General features: G+C 38.2%; 1 protein-coding gene across 4 annotated transcripts in view; it reads left to right on the forward strand.

Annotated features, from left to right (window-relative positions):
* Nucleotides 1-14,108, forward strand: part of CPNE8 (copine 8) — a 240,834-nt gene that overhangs the window by 92,887 nt on the left and 133,839 nt on the right. For 3 of the 4 annotated variants that reach the window (XM_073877714.1, XM_073877713.1, XM_025879525.2), the window contains exon 6: nt 9,444-9,520. The exons of the other annotated variant lie outside the window; for it this stretch is intronic. In XM_073877714.1, the coding sequence (XP_073733815.1) occupies nt 9,444-9,520 (77 nt within the window). The remainder of the gene's footprint in view (nt 1-9,443; nt 9,521-14,108) is intronic. 4 annotated transcript variants of the gene reach the window in all.

The raw sequence follows: 14,108 nt of genomic DNA on the forward strand, positions 1-14,108 counted from the left end.
AGAGAAATGACCCAAGTCAACAAAATTATGATTGAAAGAGGAGAGATCACAACCAACACCAAAGAAATACAAACAATTATAAGAACATATTATGAGCAACACTATGCCAGCAAGTTAGACAACCTGGAAGAAATGAGTGCATTCCTAGAGATGTATCAACTACCAAAATTGAACCAGGAAGAAATAGAAAACCTGAACAGACCTATAACCCCTAAGGAAATTGAAGCAGTCATCAAAAATCTCCCAACAAACAAAAGCCCAGGGCCAGATGGCTTCCCAGGGGAATTCTACCAAACATTTAAAGAAGAATTAATACCTATTCTCCTGAAACTGTTCCAAAAAATAGAAATGGAAGGAAAACTTCCAAACTTGTTTTATGAGGCCACCATTACCTTGATCCCCAAACCAGACAAAGACCGCATCATAAAGGAGAATTACAGACCAATATCCTTGATGAACATGGATGCAAAAATTCTCACCAAAATACAGCCAAGAGGTTCCAACAGTACATTAAAAGGATTATTCACCATGACCAAGTGGGATTTATCCCTGGGCTGCCAGGTTGGTTCAACATCCACAAATCCATCAATGTGATACAATACATTAACAAAAGAAAGAACAAGAATCATATGATCCTCTCAATAGATGCAGAAAAAGCATTTGACAAAATACAGCATCCTTTCTTGATGAAAACTCTTCAGAGTATAGGGATAGAGGGTCCATACTTCAATATCATAAAAGCCATCTATGAAAAACCTACAGAAATATCATTCTCAATGGGGAAAAGCTGAGAGCTTTCCCCCTAAGGTCAGGAACGCGGCAGGGATGTCCACTCTCACCACTGCTATTCAACATAGTATTAAAAGTCCTAGCCACAGCAGTCAGACAACAAAAAGAAATCAAAGGCATCCAAATCGGCAAGGAGGAAGTCAAACTCTCACTCTTTGCAGATGATATGATACTGTATGTGGAAAACCGAAAAGACTCCACCCCAAAACTGCTAGAACTCATACAGGAATTCAGTTAAATGGCAGAATATAAAATCAATGCACAGAAATCAGTGGCATTCCTATACAGCAACAACAAGACAAAAGAGTGACAAATCAAGGAGTCGATTCCATTTACAATTGCACCCAAAACCATAAGATACCTAGGAATAAATTTAACCAAAGAGGCAAAAGATCTGTACTCAGAAAACTATAAAATACTCATGAAAGAAATTGAGGAAGACACAAAGAAATGGAAAAACGTTCCATGCTCATGGATTGGAAGAACAAACATTGTGAAGATGTCAATGCTACCTAGAGCCATCTACACATTCAATGCAATCCCCATCAAAATAACATCCACTTTTTTCAAAGAAATGGAACAAATACTCCTAAAATTTGTATGGAACCAGAAGAGACCCCGAACAGCCAGAGGAATATTGAAAAAGAAGAGCAAAGCTGGCGGCATCACAATTCTCGACTTCCAGCTCTATTACAAAGCTGTCATCATCAAGACAGTATGGTACTGGCACAAAAACAGACACATCGATCAATGGAACAGAATAGAGAGCCCAGAAGTGGACCCTCAACTCTATGGTCAACTCATCTTTGACAAAGCAGGAAAGAATGTCCAATGGCAAAAAGACAGTCTCTTCAACAAATGGTGTTGGGAAAATTGGACAGTCACATGCAGAAGAATGAAACTGGACCATTTCCTTACACCACACACAAAAATAGACTCCAAATGGTTGAAAGACCTAAACGTGAGACAGGAGTCCATCCAAATCCTAAAGGAGAACACAGGCAGCAACCTCTTCGACCTCAGCCGCAGCAACTTCTTCCTAGAAACATCGCCAAAGGCAAGGGAAGCAAGGGCAAAAATGAACTATTAGGATTTCATCAAGATAAAAAGCTTTTGCATAGCAATAGAAAGTCCACAAAACAAAAGACAGCCGACAGAATGGGAGAAGATATTTGCAAATGACATTATCACATAAAGGGTAGTATCCAAAATCTATAAAGAACTTATCAAATTCAACACCCAAAGAACAAATAATCCAATCAAGAAATGGGCAGAAGACATGAACAGATATTTTTCCAAAGAAGACATCCAAATGGCCAACAGACACATGAAAAAGTGCTCAACATCGCTCAGCATCAGAGAAATCCGAATCAAAACCTCAATGAGATACCACCTCACACCCGTCAGAATGGCAAAAATTAACAAGTCAGGAAACGAGCAGCTGTTGGCGGGGATGCAGAGAAAGGGGAACCCCCCTACACTGTTGGTGGGAATGCAAGTTGGTGCAACCACTCTGGAAAACAATATGGAGGTTCCTCAAACAGTTGAAAATAGAACTACCCTACGATCCAGCAATTGCACTACTGGTTATTTACTACAAAGATACAAATGTAGAGATCTGAAGGGGTACGTGCACCCCAGTGTTTATAGCAGCAATGTCCACAATAGCCAAACTGTGGAAAGAGCCAAGATGTCCATCGACAGATGAATGGATAAAGAAGATGTGGTATATATACACAATCGAATTTTATGCAGCCATCAAAAGGAATGAGATCTTACATTTGCAACAATGTGGGTGGAACTGGAGGGTGTTATGCTGAGTGAAATAAGTCAATCAGAGAAAGACATGTATCATATGACCTCACTGATATGAGGAATTCTTAATCTCAGGAAACAAACTGAGGGTTGCTGGAGTGGTGGGGGGTGGGAGGGATGGGGTGGCTGGGTGATAGACACTGGGGATGGTTCGTGCAATGGTGAGCGCTGTGAATTGTGCAAGACTTTTGAATCACAGATCTGTACTTCTGAAACAAATAATGCAATATATGTTAAGAAAAAAAGAAGAAGATAGCAGGAGGGGAAGAATGAAGGGGAGTAAGTCGGAGAGGGAAAGGAACCATGAGAGACGATGGACTCTGAAAAACAAACTGAGGGTTCTAGAGGGGAGGGGGTGGGGGGATGGGTTAGTCTGGTGATAGGTATTAAAGAGGGCACATTCTGCGTAAAGCACTGGGTGTTATGCACAAACAATGAATCATGGAACACTACATCAAAAACTAATGATGTAATGTACGGTGATTAACATAACAATAAAAAATTTAAAAAGTACATAGCATTAATGCAACTTTTATGAATATAGAAAAGTAGCTAACCACAATATAATATAAAATGTAGTTAGAGGAATTAATCAGTAAAAAATCGTATGAAGAAATAATGAAGTAATAAGTTTGAAAGAATTAGAATATTATGCTCAAGTGTGCAGTTAAGGACACTCTACTGAATATTAAAAAGAAAAAGAAGAGAAATACAGTTGACCCCTCAACAATATGGGGGTTAGAGGTGCTAACTCCCACAGCTGAAAATCTTTATAACTTCTGACTCCCCAAAAACTTAACAACTAATAGCCTTCTGTTGACTGGAAGCCTTACTGATAACATAAACAATCAATTAATACATATTTTGTATGTTATATGTATTACATACTGTATTCTTACAATAAAGTAGGCTAGAGAAAAGAGTATGTTATTAAGAAAATGATAAGGAGGAGAAAATTTATAGTACTATACTGTATTTATTGAAAAAAATCCATGTATAACTGCACAGTTTAGACCCATGTTGTTCAAGAGTCAACTGTATATTTGTATAATAGTCAGCTACAATCTGATGGTATAGCAATGCTTTCTTGGAGTTTGAGCTGCATTATATTAGTAATAAAATTGGATTTAGGTAGTTAATGGGAATAATCCAAAGACTCCCTCTGACGGGCCTATAACTGTTTGAACTACTATGCAATGCAAAACTCCCATTACTTGTTACAATGCTTTGTGTGCTGTGCTTTCTGCTCTTTTCTTGTGTCCTTTACTTTGTATTGCTAGATCTTTCAGCTTTAACAATACACTGCATTCAGGGTCATATTTGGATACTTTTAAAGAGTGGTAAAATGTACCCTATATACTGACAACGTGGTTTATGTACATTTAAATAGATTTCAAAACTAAGTTCTGTCTGTTATTATTTAGATTATAAAATAATAATTAACTGATTTGGCAAATGTTCATTAATCTGTTGGTCATTTGGGGGAAAGCCCAATAGTGAATGGGATTGAATGAATTGAAGCATTTCTGAACTGCCAGACACTATAAACTAGATTTGATCTATGTGTTAAAGCTGTGGAAACATGCCTGGATTTATTACTTGGAAGCAAAACTGAAAATGATTTGCACTTTTATGATGATGTTGTAATTGAACCAATGAGAGTTCGCTCTTTGGTGAGTCACAGATACAACAAGTGGAGTTGTCACACAAAGGAAACTTTATTTACAGCAAATGCGGAGATCATGGGGAGTAACTTCTAAAGTCGTGACTCCCCAGCAAAAGTCAGGGTGGATGGATTGCTTTTATTTAGGGTTCCAGTGAATATTTAGAAAGGAGAACCTTGTCATCATATGTAGAGGTGGGCATAAGGTTGCAGGCACCTTAAGGAAACCTGCCTATACATACATTGTGTGTTATGTTAATGAGGCTTGTTGTGTTCCTCCTTGGGCGGATGTTTTAGCATGATAATGAGGTAGAGGTTACTGTCCTTCACTACATGGTGGATTTGCACATGTGTGAGTCCTTGGTTAAGCTCAAACTGGTGTGCGTGGTCTGGGCCTCCAGAGCTCTTCGCCAGGGCAGTCATGAAAGCTTGAGGGGGTAGTTTCGGTTTCCATCAGGGGATGCTATGCCCGTTGGGTCTTTTTGGCCTGCGTTAAGTGAGAGAGAAGCTAGAAAGAACTTAAGGAAAAATGTGGGACAAAGGTCAATGAGTACAAGCAGGTGAGCAGTAAAGGTCAGGTCTTGGGTTTAGCTGGTGACGTTGTCATTCTGTAAGCCATCAAGTTTCAGATCTAGAGTTATTTTCTGTCTCTTCCTATCTCCACTTCACCCCCGCCCCGCACACCCTATGCTGATGTAGGAAAGACAGTAGGGTTCGAAGCTGATGGCCAAGAAAGAATTCTTGAGATACCTTGGTGCAAAAAGGTGGTTTTATGAAAGCACCGGGACAGGACCCGTGGGCAGAAAGAGCTGCACTGGGGTCATGAGCAGTGGTCCATTATATACTTTCAAGCTGGGAGGGGGTTAGAGATAGCAGAAGTCTCTAAGGAATTTTGGAAGCGAGGTTCCCGGGACCTTGAGAAGGCTGGCTATTGTTGGGAAAAGGTCATTTATTGCTGTCTACTAAAACCTGAGTCATGAGACCCTGCAGATGTAATTGCTGGGTCATATGCTTGGCAGATGACTGCCAGCATGTATCCTGGGGGCTAGAGATAAAGGAAATTTCCAAAGGAATTTGTATATGTTAAAGTGGACTTACAGTATCCTGGGAGTCCAGCTAAGATTGCCTTTTGCCCTTAGCAAAGTATTAACATCGAGGCAGCTGTGTCCCTGGAGGAATGTCACTCTGCCTGTTTCAAGGACTTGTCAGTGGGCTGTAAGTAGTAAGGAAATTTAGTAATTTCTTTTCTGCCTTTGTTCCCACATGACCTCCATGTGCAAGTATAGTTTACACCAAATCCTGTCACTTTTCTCAGCACTGTTCCTACCACTTGCTACAACTGTAGTTTGAGTCTTAACACTTGGCTTCTTATTAACCATTAGAGTCTTCTGATTGATCCAGGTTCCAGATTTTTCCTCATCCCTCAGTCCATTCTGCACACTGGTACCTGAGTAATCTGAATGAAGCAGGGGAGCAAGGTTCTTGTCTCACGGAATCAAAGAATGAATCTCGCGGACAAAGGAGAGTGAGCAAAAAGATAGAATATTATTAAGCAAGGATACAGAAAAAGCTCTCACGAGTACGAGGGCTCCCAACCAGGTTGCCAGTGAGGACTTTTCATCTCTGGCCTTTTATTAGGACTTTCCAGGAAACTTGCTGGTGGTTAGGGCAGTGGCCTGGAACTAAACATGACATTTATATATTGTGTGAGAGTCTTTGTTTCTGTGACATCTATGATCTATAGATACGTATTGCTAGGTCTGGTTAATCTTCATGGCAGACTTTCCCTTTGAGGCCTGATTAGTTTTTGTGGTTATTTTTATTTTCTGTGGTTATAATTTAATTTGTAGAAAAACATTTCAACCCTAGTAACTGGGATAAGGTGGTCTAAATTTTCCTGATCTCTGCCTTTGTTCTGTTTCAGTGTCTGCATACCTGAAATACCTTCAGAGCCTAGTTGGGGCCCCCATTCTTTCCCTACCTGAAAGTCCCATCCTTTCTCTATTCATGAATGCACTATTCTAATGGTATCCCTGCATTGCTAAAAGGCTTCCGGTTGCTTCTGATTATCCTAAGGCAACTTTTTTGTGTGTTTGTTTTTGCCCAGCCAACTGGACCTTTCACCATCCTGGCTCTTCATCTTCAGTTCTGCCCCTTACTTGAGGCCCACTCTTTTCTCATTACATTCTTGCCTGATCTGTTCTCTAGTACTGTGTCAGGAAGGAAAAATAATTCTCCCTCTACCCTTCAGGGTTCTTGGCTGACAACCCTCTGTAATGAAAAAGACAGATTAACAGTAGAAAAACAAATGAAAATTTAATAACATGGTATATCTCTTGTAAAATGCCAAGAAAAAAATGAGTAACTCCCTGAAATGGTCCAAACCTTATACCATGTCTAGCTAAAGACAGAAAATATTGGTGGGTGGGGAACCAATTATGGGAGGGAGGTTTTCAGGCAAAGCATGTTAAAGAGGGCATGGTTTATGCAGATTGAAGTCTCTGCCTTCTCCACTAAGAAGAGTTCCTAGAGATTTAGTACCCCCCCCATACTTCCTGTATCCTTAAAAATGGAAATTTTTCTTATAAATGTAAATGTCTCCTACAAAGGGGTAACTTCTAGCGTAGTTTTCGGAGCTTCTCCTGAGTTGGCTGCTTCTCTAAAATAATCCTTCTGCCAAAGAGGCATATCTTGGGGTCAACAGAGCCAATTCTGTTCTTTCACTGGAATTGTAACTGAACTCAAGGGCTTCACTGCCTGGGGTGCATTAAATTGAACACAACCCAAGGAAGTGTTGAAAGTGAAGAACTTTTTATTACTTGTTGCAAGTGAGGAGCTGGAGACAGCTGTCAAAGCACTGTCTCCCCCTGGGGTGAGTACTGGAAGCTTTTATTCAGTGTATTGGGGGTGGGGGCGGCAGCTTGCATATGTACTACATACACATTAAGGAGTTATATGTATTCTGTTATTTAGGCACTTTGGTTCAATTGCACGTGCCTAGCATGTCAACATGCTAATACATGTATCTGTGTTCAAAAAATGGCAGAAAACCCCACCTATAGGAGTAGATCTGAGTTTTATAATGAACTAAAGGTAACTACAGGACAACTTCGGGGGGGCTTCTGCAGGTCTTCAGCTCCAAAATGGCTCAAACCAGCCCAAAATGGCTCAGATAAGGCTATCAGGTGAAAGAAACACCTACTAAAGGGCCAACAAATGAAACCCCTAGCTGGTGTGGTATCTAAATGGGGAATCTCTTAATTGGATGGGGGCCCCGAAACATGGGCTGACTACTGAGTGGAAGCTGGTGGCTTGGGAGGTGCAAGAATTCACCTGAAGCAGAACAAAGGAGATAGAAGTTTATCGAATACATTGCAAGGGAGCAGTGACCAGAGAGAAGAGAGGTTATCTGCAACAAGCCAGTAGATGGGGGCTGTTTTTCAAGGGGGAAGATGAGGAGGTATGGCGACATATGGAATTCTGCCTTTTTTGATAACTGTGCCTGGTTGTAAGTAGCCCATTGGCCAATTAGGGCCTATGGATATTGGGAGGTAGGGCTCCTGATGGGCCTGTCTATTCAGCCTGGTGGGATCTGAGGGCCCTTTCTACATTCCTTTGCTCTAGTCTGTTTGCCTAAAAGTGGCCGCTACAGCTGGGTGTCCCTTTGGTGGGAATGGCTGTTTTTTTGCAAAACAAAACATACTCCTTCCCTGCTTTTGTCCCTCTCCCCTCTCTACCCTTCTCTTCATAGATTTTAGCCCTCAGATCTGAGTAACTTCTCATTGCATCCTGGCTAACAGAACATCCAACTCTCTTCTCTCCATGATCGGGTTCCTACTTGGCTGTCAAGGCTTACTGCCTTTGGGAAATGTTACCCTGACTATCCTACTCTCCATTGTGGGCTTTTTTTTTCCTTCATGAGACTTACAGCACTCTCTCCTTCTTTTATTTTTTTAAATGGAATACACAGTTTTTACATTTGTGACTTGTTGGGCATTTGAAAATTTTATTTATTAAAAACTTTAAACAACATTTTGTTGGCCTTCATTTCTGTCCATCCTTCTTAGAGCTTCTCGTGGACTGGTTCACTGTTCAATTTAGGGAGATCTTTCACCTTTTCTTTTAGGGGATTCGAATCATATACAGACTGAACTAGAGGGTGTGTCTCTTCCTGAAATACTTCCATATTTTCTTGACTCATATTTCCAGATGATGTTGGAACTCTTATTTTATTGGCATGTGAAATTGCATTGTATTTATATTTAAATTCCTAGGGAGCATAGTAATCTAGAATTGGAACATCTGGGCTATTCCTGACTCCGCTACTTACTGACTGCTTAAAACATGAAAAGATCAACCTCCTATATGATTAGGAGTTTCTTTATATGTGAAATGGAGATTAATAACAGACCTTTCTTTTCTTTTTTTTTTTTTAAATAACAGACCTTTCATTTTGCAAGGTTATTCTGAGTCCTGAAAATAAGTGTAAGATTATACTTGAAAATAAGATTCATCTAGCTGTACATCAGTGAACTTTATAATCTAATATACTTAACCTATTTTTAGATGCTTAATATATGCTAATATTAACTAAAGCAATAACTCATTCATCCTTAAAACTACTCTGTGAGGAGGACTAGTACATGCTAGCAGTGAGGAAATGGGAGAGCTTAATTAATTGCCCAGTCCCAGGTAATCAGTGGCAGTCAATGGAATAGACACCTGGCCATGTGGCTTGGGACCCGTCCTGTGGCCACATCTCACAGCCTCTCTGAGCTGGTGTTGGCTAACCACCACTGCTCTGTGCTTTCACAGTTTGCCTCCTCGGCCCAAAGTTTACTAGGTTCAGAAGCATCCAAAATCAAGCCAACTGTGAATTCAAATCCTGGAACTTCATTCCATGTTTGTTGTAATTTCAAAAAGAAAAAGAAAAGAAAAGCAATGTCTTGCTTACTTGCAATAACAGGCCTGCCGTGATAAAAAGGACAAAGGGCTTTGCATACTTGCAGGAAAATCGCATGCTAAAATGAATGCATATTGAGCTTATTTTACTTACTGTTGGAGGTGAGAGAATTCGATATTTCAGCAATGAAACCAATGTAAATATGATGTACAAAATATGTAGTGTAAAGACAGTTTGAGAACTTATGAGCTTTAATCCTCTTATCTATTTTAGGACTTTCTGGGACAAGTGTTTTGTACATTGGGGGAGATTGTTGGTTCTCAGGGAAGTCGCCTGGAAAAGCCAATAGTGTAAGTATTTTTTAATCCAGAAAAAGAAATGTTAACTCTTCAGTTTTCATTTTGGTAGTTTGGAATTGATGAATACATGGTTGGAGACCAAAAGTGGGTTTGAAAATCTCACTGAGTTTTCTCTTCTAACAAATAGTTTTGACATGTTTGTAAAGAATGGTTTATATTTCAGCTGTCACAAAAATGTTCACAAAATGAAATGAGATTCAAAAAAGCAAATGTATTGTTTTCCTTTTGGGTATAGTATTACTTCTTAGGTTTTAAGAATTAAATGTTTTGAAAAAGAGACTTTCCTTCTTTGGGTCAGGGACTATATGGAGCACCATTCTTTATACCATATGCTTAATAAATGCATTTTTAGTGATTGAGATTTTAATAATGATTTTTATTACAAAATTGGCCTGTAAAAAAGAAAGTAAGTGTATAAATGTTAAGAGAAGGCCGTATCTCAGAATTATGTATTCTTCCTTCACTTTCAATCACTGGGATCATGTTTCATTTTCAGATCAGTTGCGTGGAGTGATCCTATTGTCTCCAGTTCCAAATAAGACAGAAAACTAATTCCAGATATTTTTTCTTAAATCTTCCCCCTCACTGTCCTCCTTCTTCTTCCACTCACCCCATCTCAGTTATTTGGATTCAATTAACTGTTCATAAAAATCAAATGATCTAGGAAGAATACTGAGAAAATTGCGGTGCTAACCACAATATCCAAAGGCTTGGTGAATTTTGAAGTGTATATCTTCAACATTCTTTTAAGAATCTCAGACTCATAAAATAAATGTGTCAAAACTCTCTAAATCTATTCACCTTTGGCATTCAAATACTTGAAATGTCCAAGGCATCGTTTGTCACATTATCTGTATAAAATTGAACTTTATGCTTAGAGTGTTCTTCTTAGGCTAATAAGTCTATGAATTCTCACTTCTTTTATTTAACTTGATTTTCTTAGAAAATTATTACTGAGTGCCAGTTTGAAGACTTTCGCATATCAATGCCTTTTTAACATTTCTTTCATGTGTAATTTGTTTTCATATCATTGTAGGATTTGTAAGCTTATGATTCAAATATGTTTATGCTCACTTTAATATGTAACGAGTAATCTGTAAAGAAAATGCAAATATTTTATTAAGTATATATAATTGTTATTGTATTGTTGAGTCTAATGATTTAGGCCCATGAAAATTCTTGGAAGATCACTAAATCACTCTTTTTGCTGAAACACAAATCAATCATATATACAATACCACCTTAAAGATGCCTTGAATAGTCTTTGAGAGAAAACAAAAACAATTAAAATATAGAATTCTTACTTCAGAGCAACAGAATATAGAGATTTTTATGGAATTTGCACTCATATTTTTAAATTGGTCATTTTACTGGTTATTTTTATCTGGTGTTATTTTCTCCATAAAGGGAAATTATAACTCTAATTTCAGAAACTCCTAAATTACATAGATTTTTTTTTTCCAGTAGAAAATTATTTTTATGTTAATCTTGAAACATGTTTAAAAATTGACATTATATTGGTTGGGGTGTGTGGTAAATAGAATATAGTGTGAGATGTGGTTGTTGTTCAGCCAATTCAACAATTCCCACTAGACAAGACCAACAAAAACACACTCAGGGTAAGGGGTGAAGATATCTAGAGTCATGATTATGCAAACGCTGGGAGTATTTGCTGGCAGTTGATTTATGATCATCTTACATAATCAGGAAAGATGAGTTGCCCTTTAGATTTTTCCTCATTCCTGCTGAGGATGGGGTGGCATAATTGAGATAAAGCCTGTTTAGGCCACATGAAGCTGTTCTAACTACCTGCTTTGCTTCATCTATAGGGTCTTTTGTAATTTAAGCAAGTTTATTGAAAGTGTTGATAATATATCTGTCTTATTGACAAAGGCAGAATTCATTCAGTTTTTTAAAGTATATGTAACTAATGTTTTATTCAACCTTTGACCTTACTGGGCAATCCTCTCAGGCAAATAAATATTAAGAAAAGGGTTAAAAGGTAGGCTTACTGTTTGAGCAGTGAGAGGGTGGGGTTTTTTTTTTTTAATTTTAAAGTAAATTTAACTAGGTGGGCATGTGTTAGTATTAAATGGGAAATGAAATGTAGAGCTTCAGTGTAGCAAAAAGATTGGCAATGAAAGAAGCGAAGAATAAAACTAAGAACTGCAGTGTGTTGGCCAATTACATGAGGGAAACCCAGTTAGATACCTGAGATGAAGAGAAAAGAGGAAAGAGATGAGAGAGGGAAATCAAATAGGTGAGACTAATCAAAAATAGGAGAGTAAAATTGAATATAACAAGCTTGCCAGTGGAATGATATTTTTTATTTATTAAAGCACCCAGTAATATACTCATGTGCTCTCACCTGAGCAGTCACTCCATCCCAGGCGAACAATGGGAAAAAAATACATTTTGTTGTAACCCACCCACCATCTTGTTTGAGAAAATATTACCTTTCATTAAAAACACTAACTTTGAGAGAGTCAAGGGTTTAGAGAAGGGAGAACATGTAGATGAAAGAACAAGGTCCATTGGGCTGAGCATGCTGTCTTGGGCTCTTAGAAGTTCAAGTGCTTGGAGAGAAGGTGCATCTTCTGTTCAAATGGCATTTTACTCCCCTACCTAAACCTCAAAATGAAAAGCAATGAAACTTATTTATCATTTTGGTTTAAAAGTGTAGTGTGGTTGAGGAAGAGAGTGAAATGTTTGCATGGAAGTTTTATCTGCCCATAATGTCAGAGTAGCCCTTCAAATCAGCTGGTCCACTAGATGGATACTTTCAGATTCCACATGCATCCCTGTTCACTGACATTTTTTTCCATGTACTTGGTTTTTTAAACCAATCTAATAGACAGATGGTGGGGAGAGATGGGGAGGTTGGAAGGCATGGGATACTTCAGTGGAGGAGAGAATGGTTTTGGAAGAAAGGACAGAGTCAGGGAGAATATCAGAGATGATACAAGATCAGGGAAGTGTTTTCTCACAGGAAACTTGATGACAAACATAACTTCTAAAGGAAGATACCATGTTTTATAACATAATATGTAAATATAGTGGAATATATTTTTTGTTTTGTTTTGTTTTTAATATGGTGGAATATATCAAAGCATGGCAGAAACAATGAACTTCAAATTGGGAAATAATGGTATTTAACAGCTAGCTCTTAACATCTATTTCTCACAGTCCCCTCTGCCTCTTCCTGCCCCATCCCCTCCCCCACTCCCATCCAGTGAACCTGCCCTGGTCAGGGCTTAGCTATCTAGTTAAAGATAACATTGTAAGGTAAATGGTCACTAAACATCACACTGTTTTGACTGGTTGGTTCCTCGTAGCTGGAGATAGAAACAGAATTTGTACACTCTCCTGTTGCAGCCATTACTTTAGCCAGTGTTAAGGAGTTGGAGGATTTTTCCTATCTGGATGGGTCTAGGCTTTGGAATTGGAGCACAGGACACCTCCTGAGGTAGATAATCCATCTGCAATCAACAAAATTGACGCATCCCGAATTTAAAAAGTCTCCCTGTGTCCCAAATGTTACTTATCTTAAATAGCATTATCCAAGTGATTTAGGGCTTATTTACCAATTTGTTTTAGATGAGAGATTTATTTTCCAATCCGTTTTCCATTTAAATTTTAAGTTATTCAAAAGATTCCATTGTTTTCTTCCCTTTAAAAGGCCTAATATCTCCTCAGAGGTAGGCTTTTAAAAATGATGGTAACAGTAAAATTTGGAGATTTAAAGCAGATATACTAGAGCTTTAAATTATTTATTACTAACCAAGCCTTTGAAAATTAAGTTATATTTATTACAAAGGAAAATGGATTTCTACTACATAGTCTCATGCTCTGTTAAATACAGAATTTGAATTTAAAATCAAGTCTTATTTTCTGTGCTTCAGTTATTGTCACTTTAAAAAATAGATTTTCTTATTTTATTATGAGAATAAAAATTATTTTTTAATATTTTGTAGGAACTTAGGTGACTTTTTTGGAACTGATGTTCAAGAATTTTTAATTTACTTTTTAATAACAGCTTAAGCTTTTCATAATTTCTAATAGTCTGTTCTGTCAAATTCAAGTTCTGAGCAAATTTGGATTCCGGTTTTGAGCAAACACATTTTTCATATCTTAATTCCATCCAACATTTTGGTCTTTTCCCTGAACCCTCCTAAAATGAGTCTTGTGCTATTTAATTTGTCTGCAACATTTACTGTGTCTTCCCATGACTCACCAGCTCCACTCTTTAGATCGTCCCGTTATTATTTACCATTATACCCACTCAGTGGTGTGTTTTCTCATGCTGGGAGATTGTATCCAATTTTCTGCATGATGCTGTCAGAAAGTCTTACTTCTTCTATCTTTAGGCAGCTTAGTGATGGATTCAGTAAAGCCTTCCAAAATGCTAGAATCAGCACCAGTTTAAGAAAGATTGCCATTCTCTCCTCCGGGAGGAAAGCATTTATTATGTTCATCAAGTAATAGACCTGTTTGTTCCTGTTTCGCACATCCAGGCATGACTGGTTCTGTATAAAAGGATGGGGTGAGGAAGCAGGGACTGGTTGTGATTAGAAGGAAG

This window comes from Callorhinus ursinus, unplaced genomic scaffold (genome assembly GCF_003265705.2).
Source record: "Callorhinus ursinus isolate GAN/ISIS: 27379988/994484 unplaced genomic scaffold, GSC_fseal_2.0 scaffold27, whole genome shotgun sequence".
Lineage (NCBI taxonomy): Eukaryota > Metazoa > Chordata > Mammalia > Carnivora > Otariidae > Callorhinus > Callorhinus ursinus.